This window comes from Lucilia sericata, unplaced genomic scaffold (genome assembly GCF_015586225.1).
Source record: "Lucilia sericata isolate MDLA Ls3-8-SP2 unplaced genomic scaffold, ASM1558622v1 Contig000550F_arrow, whole genome shotgun sequence".
NCBI lineage: Eukaryota > Metazoa > Arthropoda > Insecta > Diptera > Calliphoridae > Lucilia > Lucilia sericata.
Window position 1 is genome coordinate 113,939 of NW_023994560.1, and position 19,608 is coordinate 133,546.

A 19,608-nucleotide genomic window follows, 5' to 3' on the forward strand; every position below is an offset into this window, starting at 1 on the left:
ATTTTATGATCGTGTGATCTTTCATGTTCATTTTTCTTCAAGGTAGCGAAAAGGTTTCTTTATCAAATATTGTCACATGTGCTTAAGGAGTCACGTTTCAAAAATTTGTTGCGATTGCAAAGGGTGAACTGAGTAAGTGAGCTAAGTTTTCGGGAAAATAATATAAGAAAGTTGGACTTCTTCTATGTTGTTGCGGAATGCGTTATCCGCATAATATATGATTTGAACTCTTTGTTAAAGTACTGTGAATTTGGAACTTAAATTTGAATTTTAAAATACCAACGAATTATTTTACTTCATGGTTTTTGGCTACATATTTACGCGAAACGCTATGGATTTTCTGATGTTAATTTAATAATATGTATTGGTCGACAAAATCAAGTTAAAATCTGTGTATCACGTCGGATTGGAATATTTATAAGAGATGCATAAAGAGTCACCTCTGTTTTGGAAATATATAATTTTAGTCCTTTCAAACGAGAACACTTTTGCTTACAATTTGATAAACTTAAATCTGTAATAAGCTTGTCTTTGAATTGAACTTCATACTCCGGAATACCAGTATCCCTAATTTAATTGTAAGGCAGAGTATTATTTGTCTGAAATAAAAACCATTATTTCAGTACATATACAGGAAATAAAAATTACAAATCACGCAGTACTTTACTTTATAAAAGTTATACAATAAATTTGTAGGGCCTAGCTTCTTCCTGATAAACAACCGAAAAAATAAAATTCAAAAAGTCCCAAAAAATTTGGGATTATTGCACAAAAATTGGAGATATTTGTACATACATATAAAAGCAGAATATTGTTTATTCATGGTTTTTTTCGTTCGTCTTCGCGGACCCCCTAGGATTTTACTACGGACCACTAGGGGTCCGCGGACCCCCATTTGGGAACCGTTGGACTAGACTATAGACTAGACTATAGACTAGACTATAGACTAGACTATAGACTAGACTATAGACTAGACTATAGACTAGACTATAGACTAGACTACTAGACTATAGACTAGACTATAGACTAGACTATAGACTAGACTATAGACTAGACTATAGACTAGACTATAGACTAGACTATAGACTAGACTATAGACTAGACTATAGACTAGACTATAGACTAGACTATAGACTAGACTATAGACTAGACTATAGACTAGACTATAGACTAGACTATAGACTAGACTATAGACTAGACTATAGACTAGACTATAGACTAGACTATAGACTAGACTATAGACTAGACTATAGACTAGACTATAGACTAGACTATAGACTAGACTATAGACTAGACTATAGACTAGACATAGACTAGACTATAGACTAGACTATAGACTAGACTATAGACTAGACTATAGACTAGACTATAGACTAGACTATAGACTAGACTATAGACTAGACTATAGACTAGACTATAGACTAGACTATAGACTAGACTATAGACTAGACTATAGACTAGACTATAGACTAGACTATAGACTAGACTATAGACTAGACTATAGACTAGACTATAGACTAGACTATAGACTAGACTATAGACTAGACTATAGACTAGACTATAGACTAGACTATAGACTAGACTATAGACTAGACTATAGACTAGACTATAGACTAGACTAGACTAGACTATAGACTAGACTATAGACTAGACTATAGACTAGACTATAGACTAGACTATAGACTAGACTATAGACTAGACTATGACTAGACTATAGACTAGACTATAGACTAGACTATACTAGACTATAGACTAGACTATAGACTAGACTATAGACTAGACTATAGACTAGACTATAGACTAGACTATAGACTAGACTATAGACTAGACTATAGACTAGACTATAGACTAGACTATAGACTAGACTATAGACTAGACTATAGACTAGACTATAGACTAGACTATAGACTAGACTATAGACTAGACTATAGACTAGACTATAGACTAGACTATAGACTAGACTATAGACTAGACTATAGACTAGACTATAGACTAGACTATAGACTAGACTATAGACTAGACTATAGACTAGACTATAGACTAGACTATAGACTAGACTATAGACTAGACTATAGACTAGACTATAGACTAGACTATAGACTAGACTATAGACTAGACTATAGACTAGACTATAGACTAGACTATAGACTAGACTATAGACTAGACTATAGACTAGACTATAGACTAGACTATAGACTAGACTATAGACTAGACTATAGACTAGACTATAGACTAGACTATAGACTAGACTATAGACTAGACTATAGACTAGACTATAGACTAGACTATAGACTAGACTATAGACTAGACTATAGACTAGACTATAGACTAGACTATAGACTAGACTATAGACTAGACTATAGACTAGACTATAGACTAGACTATAGACTAGACTATAGACTAGACTATAGACTAGACTATAGACTAGACTATAGACTAGACTATAGACTAGACTATAGACTAGACTATAGACTAGACTATAGACTAGACTATAGACTAGACTATAGACTAGACTATAGACTAGACTATAGACTAGACTATAGACTAGACTATAGACTAGACTATAGACTAGACTATAGACTAGACTATAGACTAGACTATAGACTAGACTATAGACTAGACTATAGACTAGACTATAGACTAGACTATAGACTAGACTATAGACTAGACTATAGACTAGACTATAGACTAGACTATAGACTAGACTATAGACTAGACTATAGACTAGACTATAGACTAGACTATAGACTAGGCTATAGACTAGACTATGATGTTCTTGCTTAAGGAAGTTAACTGAATGAATGCAAAACTATTCGACGCAATGAGGGCTGAATTTACAAAATCGGCTAGATAAACCCATACGCCCAGCTGGAATAATGGATAGTCCATAGACTATGGACTAGACTATAGACTAGACTATAGACTAGACTATAGACTAGACTAGACTAGACTAAAGACTAGACTATAGACTAGACTATAGACTATACTATAGACTAGACTATAGACTAGGCTATAGACTAGACTATAGACTAGACTATAGACTAGACTATAGACTAGACTATAGACTAGACTATGGACTAGACTATAGACTAGACTATAGACTAGACTATAGACTAGACTATAGACTAGACTATAGACTAGACTATAGACTAGACTATAGACTAGACTATAGACTAGACTATAGACTAGACTATAGACTAGACTATAGACTAGACTATAGACTAGACTATAGACTAGACTATAGACTAGACTATAGACTAGACTATAGACTAGACTATAGACTAGACTATAGACTAGACTATAGACTAGACTATAGACTAGACTATAGACTAGGCTATAGACTAGACTATAGACTAGGCTATAGACTAGACTATGATATTCTTGCTTAAGGAAGTTAACTGAATGAATGCAGAACTATTCGACGCAATGAGGGCTGAATTTACAAAATCGGCTAGATAAACCCATACGCCCAGCTGGAATAATGGACAGTGAGTAGGAGAACGAGAAGCCTTTTCATAACGAATAATTCCAAGATTTGCATGATGGTAGATATTCTCACTGGTTTACAGGCATAACTATACAAACTTGGACGAACAGATTCAGATGAATGTAATTTTGCGGAGAATACCGTGAAACCTTGTTTAACTGCATTGCCAGGCTATGTTGAAATTACATCAAAATATTTTGGAATCTTCTAATATTATTTCAGATATATACTTCAGCAAAACAGAATGGAAAATTTTAAGGACTAGGGCCAGGAAACCCAATCAAATAAGTTACCCAGTTTTTGTTTCTTTCTACCTTTTTAACTTTGAAAATTTAACAAATAATTAAATAACATCAATCATCATTTTGTTTAAACATTGTTATTGAAATTTTATTTACAATAATTATGAATTTAAATAAGAAATTTAACTAATCAAACTAAAAAAGAAATAAATTTATTTTTGATTTATATATTATTTTGTTTGTAATAATAATATTAAGGACTAAATTATACCAAGTATAATATATAAAATTTTGTTTATTTTTTATAATTTTTTTTAAACATGTATGTTTATATAATTATAAGTTAAACAAACTTTTTTTAAAAAATTATTACTATCAGCAGGACAATATGTTTTATATAAAAAAAAATCAATATAAATTTAACATTTTCTGGTTTGTTTATTACATTTTTCTGGTTTAGATAAGTACAATTACATATAGATGTAGTATGTATATAACTATAAAACTAATAATTCTATATATTGTTTTACTTAATCATTTTAATCTTATAAATATAATATAAATTAACATAAATTTTATTTACGTATATTTTATTTTATATATATTTTTTTTTAATAAATTTCTTACAATTTTCTTCTAAATGAAATAAATGAGAAATTGAGAAAAGCTTTAAAATATTAATGATATTAAAGAGATTTTTTATTATAAAATATTTGTTTTTTTTATCAAATAATTAAGACGTTTTTATAGGTGTGGAGAAGTGAAGTTTTGTTTTTAAACTAACTATATTTATTTATACATATATGTATGTTTCGGATCTATGTTTATGGGGGAGGGAGCTAAGAGATATATACAGGATATTTATTTTTTATTCCTTTTATTTAAACATGAAAAACTTAAAAAAAAAACTTTTAAACTTAATAAAAACTAAAAGAAATTTTACTATTTTAATAAAATTAACTATTTTATTTTTGATTTTTCAATATTTTAATTTAAATAAATTATTAATTCCCGGAAAGACTGTATAAGTTCCACAAATAGTTTTAGAATGCATGATTATAGCTTGTACACTATGAATTCGACACTCGTTCTATGAAACAATTAACGACAATTAACAAAAAATCCTTGATTAAAGAACTCGTTCCAAATCCGTTTCATAGAACGAAAGTTGACTTCATTAAGCTTCCATAGAATCCGAAGGTTAGAATTTTTAACAAACGTAATTAGTCTCATCTACAAACTAGACCGGTTGATACAGCTCTTGCTGAGTTGACAATCTTTGGACGATTAGGAATCGGGTCGTTCCGGATAATCATGCATTCTAAACTATTTCCAGTTGTAGTTCAGTACCTTCTAATTGAATTTTAAAATTCTAAATGTGGCTTAAAAAATTTTCAATGAAATCTAATAGTATTTTAGAAATTTCAAAATTCTGGCCTTAAAGCCAAACTACCTATAATCACGTGGTCTGGAACTAGTTGTGAAACTAATGAAGTGTTTCCTGGGTTGCATTAACAAAAATTTTTTATAGAAATAGGCAAAAGGGGGAATAGTTTCGTTAAAAGTTTCTCAAAGCAAAAAGTACGAATTTGTTTGACATTATGAATGTAATAATTTTTATATGTAAGTATGAATAGAGAAATCCATGCCTTTCTTTAGTAGCTGGAACGAAAATTGGTACTTTTTGTTTTATACTAATTACACAGGCCAACAAATTTTTAACCCAGTGTATAATTTCAAAGGATAGAAACGTTGTGAATCTGAACTAAAAACTTCTATAACAAAACTAGAACAGAACTAGAAAAGGATTGGAACAGAACTAGAACTGAAAGAGAACAGAACGAGAACAGAACTAAAACAAAACTAGAATAGAACTCGAACAAAACTAGAACAGATCTAGAACAGAACTAGAACAGAACTAGAACTGAACTAGAACTGAACTAGAACTAGAACTGAACTAGAACTGAACTAGAACTGAACCAGAACTGAACTGAACGAACAGAACTAGAACTGAACTAGAACTGAACTAGAACCGAACTAGAACTGAACTAGAACTGAACTAGAACTGAACTAGAACTGAACTAGAACTGAAATAGAACTGAACTAGAACTGAAATAGAACTGAACTAGAACTGAACTAGAACTGAACTAGAACTGAACTAGAACTGAACTAGAACTGAACTAGAACTGAACTAGAACTGAACTAGAACTGAACTAGAACTGAACTAGAACTGAACTAGAACTGAACTAGAACTGAACTAGAACTGAACTAGAACTGAACTAGAACTGAACTAGAACTGAACTAGAACTGAACTAGAACTGAACTAGAACTGAACTAGAACTGAACTAGAACTAGAACTGAACTAGAACTGAACTAGAACTGAACCAGAACTGAACTAGAACAGAACTAGAACTGAACTAGAACTAGAACTGAACTAGAACCGAACTAGAACTGAACTAGAACTGACAAACTGAACTAGAACTGAACTAGAACTGAACTAGAACTGAACTAGAACTGAACAAACTGAACTAGAACTGAACTAGAACTGAACTAGAACTGAACTAGAACTGAACTAGAACTGAACTAGAACTGAACTAGAACTGAACTAGAACTGAACTAGAACTGAACTAGAACTGAACTAGAACTGAACTAGAACTGAACTAGAACTGAACTAGAACTGAACTAGAACTGAACTAGAACTGAACTAGAACTGAACTAGAACTGAACTAGAACTGAACTAGAACTGAACTAGAACTGAACTAGAACTGAACTAGAACTGAACTAGAACTGAACTAGAACTGAACTGAACTAGAACTGAACTAGAACTGAACTAGAACTGAACTAGAACTGAACTAGAACTGAACTGAACTAGAACTGAACTAGAACTGAACTAGAACTGAACTAGAACTGAACTAGAACTGAACTAGAACTGAACTAGAACTGAACTAGAACTGAACTGAACTAGAACTGAACTAGAACTGAACTAGAACTGAACTAGAACTGAACTAGAACTGAACTAGAATTGAACTAGAACTGAACTAGAACTGAACTAGAACTGAACTAGAACTGAACTAGAACTGAACTAGAACTGAACTAGAACTGAACTAGAACTGAACTAGAACTGAACTAGAACTGAACTAGAACTGAACTAGAACTGAACTAGAACTGAACTAGAACTGAACTGAACTAGAACTGAACTAGAACTGAACTAGAACTGAACTAGAACTGAACTAGAACTGAACTAGAACTGAACTAGAACTGAACTAGAACTGAACTAGAACTGAACTAGAACTGAACTAGAACTGAACTAGAACTGAACTAGAACTGAACTAGAACTGAACTAGAACTGAACTAGAACTGAACTAGAACTTAACTAGAACTGAACTAGAACTGAACTAGAACTGAACTAGAACTGAACTAGAACTGAACTAGAACTGAACTAGAACTGAACTAGAACTGAACTAGAACTGAACTAGAACTGAACTAGAACTGAACTAGAACTGAACTAGAACTGAACTAGAACTGAACTAGAACTGAACTAGAACTGAACTAGAACTGAACTAGAACTGAACTAGAACTGAACTAGAACCGAACTAGAACTGAACTAGACCTGAACCAGAACAAAACTAGAACTAGTTGGAAATTTTGAGGTTACAATTAAAAATTTTCTTGGCCTGTCTATACTAATATATACTTTTTGACGAGTGTTATACAAAATTAAACAAATAATAATTGCAATAACAACAAAAAATGCGATAAATATTTTATAATAAGTTTTCTATTTTGTTTTAAATGTTTTTTAGGCTTCTTGTGTGTGTGTGTGTTTTCTTTTATATCTCTTAATAAATCTTTTTTATTCTTTGAATTTATTTAAGGTCACCTGGTATCACTCAAAAATCAAAATATATAAATATTTCTTTTTTTAAACTTTCATCGTTTTAATATCAATTCTAAGCCTGTTCTTATCAATAATAATAATTTAAATATTTCACTTTATGTTTCTTAAAGAAATTAAACTATATTTCATAAAAAAAATCCCTATATTTAAAAGGATTTTTTTAAAAAGAGATATATAACTGTATTAGAAAATGTATATGTATAAAGAATTAGTGACTTTATGTGTGTGAGTGTATGTGCGTGAAAATAAGCAAATATTTTTATATTAATAATAATAAAAAGAACAAAAAGAGGTATGAGTTGTAATTCTAACTAAAATCAACTATTAAATTATTCTAATAACAAAACAAACAAGAAAAAATTTAATATTTTTAATCGCAATTATTTTTTTAAAACAAATTTCTGTTTTAGTTACTACTTATTACAGAAAATGCTAAAATAATGTAATAGTTTTTTGTTTTGTTTACTTTCAATAAGAAACCATTTTTTTTTTGTAAATATAAAAAATATTCCTAAAATCTTAAAAAAACATGCATGATTTTTGGCTTGTCTTTGTTTGTTGTATAAATTCTAGAACATATTAACTTTTTTTTTGTAAGGAGAAACAGATAATAAAACTTAAACTAAAAAAAATTATGCTTAACATTTCATAACGTCTATGAAGTCTTTTTTGTTTTTGTTTTTTTGTTATAGTTCGCTTTTCATGATTGAGATTTTGTGAATGACCATTTTCTGTTGTCATTGTTTAAAATATTTACAAAAAATATCAAATACATTCACCAGGATTTTGAGCACAATATTTTGGAAATATAGGTTCAGCCTTAAGACCCAACTCAACGAGACGATTACGAAATACGGACATGCGTTTGAAAACATCTTGTGGTACGGTGTCCATATCGTGTTCATCATCGGGATCGGACCATAATCTAAGTGTAAAGAAATAAAAGATGTAATATATTTTGAAAATTATAAAAAAATTTACTTAAATTTTATAGCTTTTATAAGTACAATTTAAAATCACTTACCTTTCACCCAGGGCCGCAGCTCTGGGCCATAACCGATATCCAGCTGGCTTTCATCAACTTGTTCTGTCCAAAGACACACTTCACCACCCAAAACCTAATAAAAGAGAAGAAGAAAGGAAAACGGCGAAGGGAAGGGAGGGGGCACAGGGGGAGGAGGGGGAAAGGCAGAGAGGGGGACGAGGGGAGCAGCGAGAGAGCGAGCGAGCGAGCGGCGAGCGAGCGAGCGAGCGAGCGAGCCAGCGAGCGAGAGCGAGCGAGCGAGCGAGCGAGCGAGCGAGCGAGCGAGCGAGCGAGCGAGCGAGCGAGCGAGCGAGCGAGCGAGCGAGCAGCGAGCGAGCGAGCGAGAGAGCGAGCGACGAGCAGCGAGCGAGCGAGCGAGCGGCGAGAGCGAGCGAGCGAGCGAGCAGCGAGAGCGAGCGAGCGAGCGAGCGAGCGAGCGAGCGAGCGAGCGAGCGAGCAGCGAGCGAGCGAGCGAGCGAGCGAGGAGCGAGCGAGCGAGCAGCGAGCGAGCAGGGAGCGAGCGAGCGAGCGAGCGAGCGAGCGAGCGAGAGCAGCGAGCGAGCGAGCGAGCGAGCTAGCGAGCGAGGAGCAGCGAGCGAGCGAGCGAGCGAGCGAGCGAGCGAGCGAGCGAGCAGAGGAGCGAGCGAGCGAGCGAGCGAGCGAGCGAGCGAGCGAGCAGCAGCGAGCGAGCAGCGAGCGAGCGAGCGAGCGAGCGAGCGAGCGAGCGAGCGAGCGAGCGAGCGAGCGAGCGAGAGCGAGCGAGAGCGAGCGAGCAGAGCGAGCGAGCGAGCAGCGAGGAGCGAGCGAGCGAGCGAGCGAGCGAGCTAGCGAGCGCGAGCGAGCGAGCGAGGGCGAGCGAGCGAGCGAGCGAGCGAGCGAGCGAGCGAGCGAGCGAGCGAGCGAGCGAGCGAGCGAGCGAGCGAGCGAGCGAGCGAGCGAGCGAGCGAGCGAGCGAGCGAGCGAGCGAGCGAGCGAGCGAGCGAGCGAGCGAGCGAGGAGAGCGAGCGAGAGCGAGCGAGCGAGCGAGACGAGCGAGCGAGCGAGAGCGAGCAGGCGAGCGAGCGAGCGAGCGAGCGAGAGAGAGAGCGAGCGAGCGAGCGAGCGAGCGAGCGAGCGAGCGAGCGAGCGAGCGAGCGAGCAGCGAGCGAGCGAGCGAGCGAGCGAGCGAGAGCGAGCGAGCGAGCGAGCGAGCGAGAGAGCGAGCAGCGAGCGAGCGCGCGAGCGAGCGAGCGAGCGAGCGAGCGAGCGAGCGAGCGAGCGAGCGAGCGAGCGAGCGAGCGAGCGAGCGAGCGAGAGCGAGCGAGCGAGCGAGCGAGCGAGAGAGCGAGCGAGCGAGCGAGCGAGCGAGCGAGCGAGCGAGCGAGAGAGAGCGAGCGAGCGAGCGAGCGAGCGAGCGAGGACGAGCGAGCGAGCGAGCGAGCGAGCGAGCGAGCGAGCGAGCGAGAGAGCGAGCGAGCGAGCGAGCGAGGAGCGAGCGAGCGAGAGCGAGCGAGCGAGCGAGCGAGCGAGCGAGCGAGCGAGCGAGCGAGCGAGCGAGCGAGCGAGCGAGCGAGCGAGCGAGCGAGCGAGCGAGCGAGCGAGCGAGCGAGAGCAGCGAGCGAGCGAGCGAGCGAGCGAGCGAGCGAGGAGCGAGCGAGCGAGCGAGCGAGCGAGCGAGCGAGCGAGCGAGAGCGAGCGAGCGAGCGAGCGAGCGAGCGAGCGAGCGAGCGAGCGAGCGGCAGCGAGCGAGCGAGCGAGCGCGAGCGAGCAGCGAGCGAGCAGGCGAGCGAGCGAGCGAGCGAGCGAGCGAGCGAGCGAGCGAGCGAGCGACGAGCGAGCGAGCGAGCGAGCGAGCAGGGAGCGAGAGCGAGCGAGCGAGCGAGCGAGCGAGCGAGCGAGGCGAGCGAGCGAGCGAGCGAGCGAGCGAGCGAGCGAGCGAGCGAGCGAGCGAGCGAGCAGCGAGCGAGCGAGCGAGCGAGCGAGCGAGCGAGCGAGCGAGCGAGCGAGCGAGGAGCGAGCGAGCGAGCGAGCGAGCGAGCGAGCGAGCGAGCGAGGAGCGAGCGAGCGAGAGAGCGAGCGAGCGAGCGAGCGAGCGAGCGAGCGAGCGAGCGAGCGAGCGAGCGAGAGAGCGAGCGAGCGAGCGAGCGAGCGAGCGAGCGAGCGAGCGAGCGAGCGAGCGAGCGAGCGAGGAGCGAGCGAGCGAGCGAGCGAGCGAGCGAGCGAGCAGCGAGAGCGAGCGAGGCGAGCGAGCGAGCGAGCGAGCGAGCGAGCGAGCGAGCGAGCGATCGAGCGAGCGAGCGAGAGCGAGCGAGCGAGCGAGCGAGCGAGCGAGCGAGCGAGCGAGCGAGCGAGCGAGCGAGCGAGCGAGCGAGCGAGCGAGCGAGAGCGAGCGAGAGCGAGCAGCGAGCGAGCGAGAGAGCAGCGAGCGAGCGAGCGAGCGAGCGAGCGCGAGAGCGAGCGAGCGAGCGAGCGAGCGAGCGAGCGAGCGAGCGAGCGAGCGAGAGCGAGCGAGCGAGCGAGCGAGCGAGCGAGGAGCGAGCGAGCGAGCGAGCGAGCGAGAGAGCGAGCGAGCGAGCGAGCGAGCGAGAGAGCGAGCGAGCGAGCGAGCGAGCGAGCGAGCGAGAGAGCGAGCGAGCGAGCGAGCGAGCGAGCGAGCGAGCGAGCGAGCGAGCGAGCGAGCGAGCGAGCGAGCGAGAGCGAGCGAAGAGCGAGCGAGGAGCGAGCGAGCGAGCGAGCGAGCGAGCGAGCGAGCGAGGAGCGAGCGAGCGAGCGAGAGCGAGCGAGCTAGCGAGCGAGCGAGCGAGCGAGCTAGCGAGCGAGCGAGCGAGCGAGCGAGCGAGCGAGAGCGAGCGAGCGATCTGAGCGAGCGAGCCAGAGAGCATTGAGCGGAGCGAGCGAGCGAGCGATCTTATCTATCTATCCTATCTATCTATCTATCTTCTATCTACCACCTACCTATCTATATATCATCTAAACAGGGGTCAACTCCGAACCGCCTAATGTCCTGGAAATACTTAATACAATTTGACAAAATACTTTTCTAAGTTGGACATAAGTGAATGAAATAAAGAAGACATTTCGACGAAGTGCAGGCATGAGCTAATCCGAGCATAGTCTCCAGCTCGTCGAAAAAAATTTAGACTAAGATCTCGTTGGCAATGTTTTTAGCACGTTTTCTCTTTTGGTATCATAACCTTCCTAGCAGGAGAATTAACTAACCAAACTTACCTGTTTTTCTTCTGGTTTTATTCTAACGGCATACGCTCCCAAGGACGGTGTTGTACACATTTTGCCAAGTACGATACGGCGAACAGGCAGCATCACCTGAAAGCACACAAATCAACATAGCCAAAAAATCGTAAAAATACGCACCGCTTTACCCACCTGTTGCTCTCCAATTACCAAAACCACAATCTAAATACCAGGCATCGACGTGTGAAAATATAACATTAAAGCCATTATCTAATAAATCATAATTCTCCTGCCAAGTACTGCCGCCCCAAACCTGAACAGCAAATTGGGTTTTAGGAAGACAGCGGGTATTTGTTAAACCACTCGACCAAACGGAGACAATTTTTGGTTCTACATTATTATTGGCTATTTTTAAACTATAAATAAAAATAAATTTATTTTTATAAATAAAACTTTTCAAAATAAATTATCTTAGAAGTCTCACCGAGCCATGGCATTTAACATGAAATCACACCATAAACCCCTCAAGTCGGTGTCATTAAAATACTGAGCCCAACATTCTAAATTCACCTCATCGCCACCCAAGTGGAAATAGTCAGTGGGTCCCGTTGAATTCAACAGCTCTTCGTAGAGACGTTGTAAAATTAAAAATGTATTATTATTCTTAGGATTAAGTTGGCCACAAGGAGGTTCACCACAATAAAAACTCCAAGGTTGTTGATTTATACACAAACTCAGCTCGCCCATGCCACGCTTGGGACCCCAATCCCAACCATTGCCCGCATGAGCAGGAGCATCGATTTCCGGTATCACTTGTATACCGTGTAATTTTGCAAATGCTGTAATGTCACGTACATCGGCATCTGTGTACGTTTCTCTATCGGAGTAGGCACCATGGGCGGCCAATTCGGGATAGTGTTTGGAAATGTAGGGAAAACTTTGTGAATCGGTTATGTGCCAATGGAAACGATTAAGTTTTGAATATGACATGGCTGCAATGGTGCGTTTTATAGATTCTACTGAGAAATAATGTCTTGAAGTGTCCAACATAAGGCCGCGATATCTAAATTTAGGAGCATCGATGACCACTACTTTGGAGAGTATACGCAGCTGACTCTCCTCATCATCAAACCAAATAAGTTGCTGTAAAGTGCTCAAGGCATGGCGGGCACCGAAGAATGAATTGGCGGTTATTTGTACATTATAGTGACGCTTTTCAACTGAAACCAAATTTGGTCAAGAATTTTTTCAAAATTATTTATTAATTGAATTCAATGCTACTTACAATTGGCCGTTAGCTGATAACTTTCATCGGTCTCGAAATTCAAATTCATGTCAGCAAACTTGTGTATGGCCACATTTACCGTCAACTTTTCTATATCACTGTGTTTGCGCAAACCAAAGGCATTGGCCAATATCGAGGCAGCCGCTATATTCTCACCTCTTAAACGATGCGATTCATGTTGTCCCGCATCGGCATAACGTCTCTGTTGTTGTTTGGTTTTCGCTTCAAATGTATTATCTACTCCATTTCCTTCCATATTCGCTGTACCCTTTTCGCCAACCTCTGGCGTATGTTCGGCAAAATCTAATCTTTGTATACGTCTCAGATCTTTGAGAAACAATTCAAACGATTGACGAAAATGTGTTTCGACTTGTGTATAGGGAGTGTCTAGACGTAATTCTATATCGTCCATGGAAAATGTGAGAGACTTAGAACTAACACCTGTTTTAATGGTGGGACGTGGCCAAATGTTTATGTCACCACATGTCATTGAACAGGTCATAAAAGGCACTCGTTTTTCGCCTTTCGGCATGCTGAGATAATGATATCGAACGCATTTGTCGCCTTCGCATTTATAGGTCCAGATTTTTTCGACGGGTCTAGGGAGATTTTAAAATTAAATTAGAAATAATGAGAATAAAACAAGAAGGAAAACAATATATTAAGTAGGACATGTTCTCAAACAGTATTTTTCGGAAAGCGGAACCATATACTTCTTCACATGGGCTAATAATGGATCGGTCCTCCTAGCCTATAGACTAGACCATAGATTAGAGTATAGACTAGATCATAGACTAGAATGTAGACCAGGAATAGACTGTGGACTAGAATATATACAGGACTGAATACTAGACTACTAGACTAGACTATAGACTAGACTATAGACTAGACTATAGACTAGACTATAGACTAGACTATAGACTAGACTATAGACTAGACTATAGACTAGACTATAGACTAGACTATAGACTAGATTATAGACTAGACTATAGACTAGACTATAGCCTAGACTATAGCCTAGACTATAGACTATAGACTAGACTATAGACTAGACTATAGACTAGACTATAGACTAGACTATAGACTAGACTATAGACTAGACTATAGACTAGATATAGACTAGACTATAGACTAGACTATAGACTAGACTATAGACTAGACTATAGACTAGACTATAGACTAGACTATAGACTAGACTATAGACTAGACTATAGACTAGACTATAGACTAGACTATAGACTAGACTATAGACTAGACTATAGACTAGACTATAGACTAGACTATAGACTAGACTATAGACTAGACTATAGACTAGACTATAGACTAGACTATAGACTAGACTATAGACTAGACTATAGACTAGACTATAGACTAGACTATAGACTAGACTATAGACTAGACTATAGACTAGACTATAGACTAGACTATAGACTCGACTATAGACTAGACTATAGACTAGACTATAACTAGACTATAGACTAGACTATAGACTAGACTATAGGACTAGACTATAGACTAGACTATAGACTAGACTATAGACTAGACTATAGACTAGACTATAGACTAGGACTATAGACTAGACTATAGACTAGACTAATAGACTAGACTATAGACTAGACTATAGACCTAGACTATAGACTAGACTATAGACTAGACTATAGACTAGACTATAGACTAGACTATAGACTAGACTATAGACTAGACTATAGACTAGACTATAGACTAGACTTAGACAGACTATAGACTAGACTATAGACTAGACTATAGACTGCACTATAGACTAGACTATAAACTAGACTATAGACCCAGACTATAGACTCGACTATAGACTAGACTATAGACTAGACTATTTTTGTAAGGGATAACTTGAACTATCACTATAACTTTAATACAAAATACACTTTTCTAATTTCCTTAACGTAATTTAGAAGTGTTTTTAATTCATTTAATTGCGTTTCATTTAATTTCGATTATTATTTTAATTATTTGATTACAACAAAATTAAAACTAACAACTTACATTGGAAATTCATTTAATTGTTCATGATTGCCCGCCAACTTTTCGTATGTGTTTATGTATGATTGCGGTTTGATGCCACCCTGATTCCAGTACAAGACCATTATAACGAATATGGTGGCGGTGAGTAGCATGAGTAAAGCTCTACGTAATGAAACGGCTAAAGCCATTTTGACAATGTAACGTAACCTAAAAATAAAGAAAGAATGAAATATTATTAAAAGAAATCGAAAATGAAGAATGATTTCAAATAAAAAAGGTCGTTAATTTAAAAATGATTCTTAAACATGCACAATAGAAAAAAAGCCAACCTTTAAACGGAAATTCGCATTAAATGAACAGAAAAAAATTGTTTTTGGCTTTATAGGCAGAGCTAAAAATAAAACCAATAACAAACATAAATATATATGTATTGGAAAAAAATTTATGACCTAAACTAAAACTAATGAAATTGAGGTTTAATAACACTTTTTGCAAAAAAAAGAAAGAAATGAGAAACTAAAAATAAAAATAGAAAGGACGGTGTGTTAGTTTTAGTAGAAGAAAGAACGTCTATAAAGTCTAGTCTATAGCCTCGAATACGGTCTAGATTATACTATAGTCTAGTCTATAGTCCCGACTATATTCTGATCTATAGTCTAGTCTATAGTCCCGACTATATTCTGATCTATAGTCTAGTCTATAGTCCCGACTGTAGTCTAGTCTATAGTCCCGACTATAGTCTAGTCTATAGTCCCGACTATAGTCTAGTATATAGTCCCGACTATAGTCTAGTCTGTAGTCCCGACTATAGTCTAGTCTGTAGTCCCGACTATAGTCTAGTCTATAGTCCCGACTATAGTCTGATCTGTAGTCCCGACTATAGTCTAGTCTATAGTCCCGACTATAGTCTAGTCCCGACTATAGTCTAGTCTATAGTCCCGACTATAGTCTAGTCTATAGTCCCGACTATAGTCTAGTCCCGACTATAGTCTAGTCCCGACTATAGTCTAGTCTCGTCTATAGTCCCGACTATAATCTTGTAAATAGTCCGGAGTGTATTATAGTCTACAGTCCCGACTAAAATCTAATCTACTACATAGCCTTGACAGTCTATAGTTTCGACTACAGTTTAGTTTATACGCTCGATTATAGTCTAGTCTATAATCCCGGCTATAGTCAAGTCCATAGTCCCGACTATAGTCTATTCAATAGTCCCGACTATAGTCTAGTCTATAGTCCGGAGTGTAGCCTACAGTCCCGACTAAAGTCTAATCTATAGTCTCGACAGTATATAGTCCCGACTAGAGTCTAGTCTATGGTTTAGTTTATACGCTCGATTATAGTCTAGACTATAATCCAGACTATAGTCAAGTCCATAGTCACGACTATAGTCTATTCAATAGATCCGACTATAGTCTAGTCTGTAATCCCGACTATATTCTACTCTGTAGTCCATCTAATAAGCGTAGCAAGAACTAAAAGGACTTTTTTCAGTCAGTATTTTAAAAGGCGTTCCAAACTTTTGTTAAAAGCCCTCAAATTTGGCGAAGGTCTTAGGCAATTTGCTCCACCTTATTCATAAAGCAATTCGTTTTACACAAATTTAACTTATTCCCGTCCTCAAAAAGCAAACCCCCAGCAATTATCACTTTAACATTTAATGATTATCAGACATTATCTGACACAAAAATAAAAAAAAAACACAACTGTGAACATGCAATCAGAAATATTGAAATTGATTTTCGACTGCAAATATGGATGGCATGAGGGTAGGTCGTTGATTTTAGTTTTGGTCTTTAACAAGCGTTACGATGACTAGGTCATCATCCAAAAGGTAAAATAATTACAAAATTAAAGTTTTTCCTTTCGTTTTTAGAGATTTTTATGGATTAATTGACAAAGGATGGACTTGTCTATTAAACTGTTTATTGACTAGTGTATGGAGCAATATATTGACTAGTCTATAACTAGTTTATTAACTGGTACATGGATGAATCTACTGACTTATCTATGGACTAGTATAGTGACTTATCCATTTACAAGTCTATTGACTAGTCTATAGGACCTAAACATCTAATAACTTTTATGTATTTACTCAATATAACATTACACTGTACTACCGATAAACTGCATTATCGGCTCATGAAATAAACTATTATATAGAATAAAATGTTACAGAATTTACGTTCTTGCCTTTAAATTTATCACCAGTTTAAAATTTAAATTTCTCTTATCTTAAATCTAAAAATTAAACAATAACTTACAACATATTTTTATGGTTTGTATATAAACATAACATATAACACAACATGACTTAGCAGCGCACAACTTTATAACTATTTTATCAATAAATTTTCTATCGACTGACCCTTTCCCAAAAAAGGAAACGGTATTGGGTATGAGTTTTATTTTAATGACATTTTAATATGAACAAGAAATTTCACAGACACAGTATGTGTTTTCTGTTTTTTTTTTATCGAATTTAATCTTTTAAAAAGGTCACATTATTATAAAGACATTTAGGTGTGTAATCGTTAAATATGTGGAATATATGTATGTTTAAGGGAGTATAGCAGGGTGTGAGGTAGAGTTAGTTGTATTCGAATAATCTTCTTAATTAAGCATCTTTATTTAGTGAAAATACAAAGTATACAAATGATAAACAATATAGAGAAATAAATGAGTTGAACATGTTGAGTTTTTGCTTATTATTTTGAACGTTAATAGTAAATAGAAAAAAATTTATAAATTTTTTAGTTCAGAGCTGAAAATGTATAGCTGAAAACATGATGAATAATCTAAGAGACGTGGAGTTAAAGGGGTGTAAATAAAATTGGCATCATTTTTTTACCAAACATCAAAGTTGTGCTTAATCCTAAATGAAGAAAATTGCTCTGCACAATCTTAAAAACTGACATAGTTTTCTTTTAAATATTTTTAAAACTTAAATCCTAAGGGTAATGTATGCGTCTCTGTAGTTTTTTTATAAAAAATAAAAAAAGTCAAACATTTCATATTTGTTTGTAATTTAATGAAAACGTGTATTTGTGACAATAAGTATTTTAAGACTGACATGCCTGACTAGAAGCCATGTAAACAAATGTATACTCCCCATTTGTTGCTCTTTTTTGATCCATTTAGATGTTGTTGATGGGGAAATTTTAGTCAGAAATAACAACAAGAGAATGGCAAACTTATGGTTAAATATAAAAGGTAAATATATGAAATAAGGACAATTGTACAAAGATATTAGTGGGGTTGCTTATCCAGTAAATTCTCCCTGACGAAGGTACATAATTGAAATATCCTTTAATACAACTAACTAACTAACTAACTACTAACTAACTAACTAACTAACTAACTAACTAACTAACTAACTAACTACTAACTACTAACTAACTAACTAACTAACTAACTAACTAACTAACTAACTAACTAACTAACTAACTAACTAACTAACTAACTAACTAACTAACTAACTAACTAACTAACTAACTAACTAACTAACTAACTAACTAACTAACTAACTAACTAACTAACTAACTAACTAACTAACTAACTAACTAACTAACTAACTAACTAACTAACTAACTAACTACTAACTACTAACTAACTAACTACTAACTAACTAACTAACTAACTAACTAACTAACTACTACTAACTAACTAACTAACTAACTAACTAACTAACTAACTAACTAACTAACTAACTAACTAACTAACTAACTAACTAACTAACTAACTAACTAACTAACTAACTAACTAACTAACTAACTAACTAACTAACTAACTAACTAACTAACTAACTAACTAACTAACTAACTAACTAACTAACTACTAACTAACTAACTAACTAACTAACTAACTAACTAACTAACTAACTAACTAACTAACTAACTAACTAACTAACTAACTAACTAACTAACTAACTAACTAACTAACTAACTAACTAACTACTAACTAACTAACTACTAACAAACTAACTAACTAACTAACTAACTAACTAACTAACTAACTAACTAACTAATTAACTAACTAACTAAATAACTAACTAACTAACTAACTAACTAACTACCAAACTAACTACCTACCTACCTAACTAACTAACTAACTAACTAACTAGCTGACTAATTAACTAAATAACGAACTAACTTACTAACTAAATAACTAAAGGTAAGCTTGAGGTAAACTAAAGGTAAACTAAAGGTAAACTAAAGGTAAACTAAAGGTAAACTAAAGGTAAACTAATGGTAAACTTGAGGTAAACTAGAGGTAAACTTGAGGTAAACTAAAGGTAAACTTGAGGTAAACTAAAGGTAAACTTTAGGTGAACTAAAGGTAAACTTGAGGTAAACTAAAGGTAAACTTGAGGTAAACTAAAAGTAAATTTGAGATAAACTAAAGGTAAACTAGAGGTGAAACATGCGGTTCATATTTTATCTATTTGTTTCTATCGATAAAGAACGGTCTCATAGGAACACGATTCATTTCAGAACTGTGGCC

The 19,608-nt window shown here is 37.7% G+C and overlaps 1 protein-coding gene and 1 pseudogene across 1 annotated transcript in view; both read right to left on the reverse strand.

Annotated features, from left to right (window-relative positions):
* Positions 1-8,259: 8,259 nt before the first annotated feature.
* On the reverse strand, positions 8,260-11,726 carry LOC119606055 (annotated as a pseudogene).
* Positions 11,727-11,880: 154 nt separating this feature from the next.
* The window catches only part of LOC119606056 (probable beta-hexosaminidase fdl), a 58,558-nt gene continuing 50,830 nt past the window's right edge, over positions 11,881-19,608 (reverse strand). Inside the window, exons 2-6 of the mRNA XM_037959429.1 lie at positions 15,127-15,312; positions 13,108-13,706; positions 12,307-13,042; positions 12,015-12,238; positions 11,881-11,954 (exon numbers count right to left, since the gene is read on the reverse strand). Coding sequence (XP_037815357.1) covers positions 11,881-11,954; positions 12,015-12,238; positions 12,307-13,042; positions 13,108-13,706; positions 15,127-15,312 — 1,819 coding nt within the window. The remainder of the gene's footprint in view (positions 11,955-12,014; positions 12,239-12,306; positions 13,043-13,107; positions 13,707-15,126; positions 15,313-19,608) is intronic.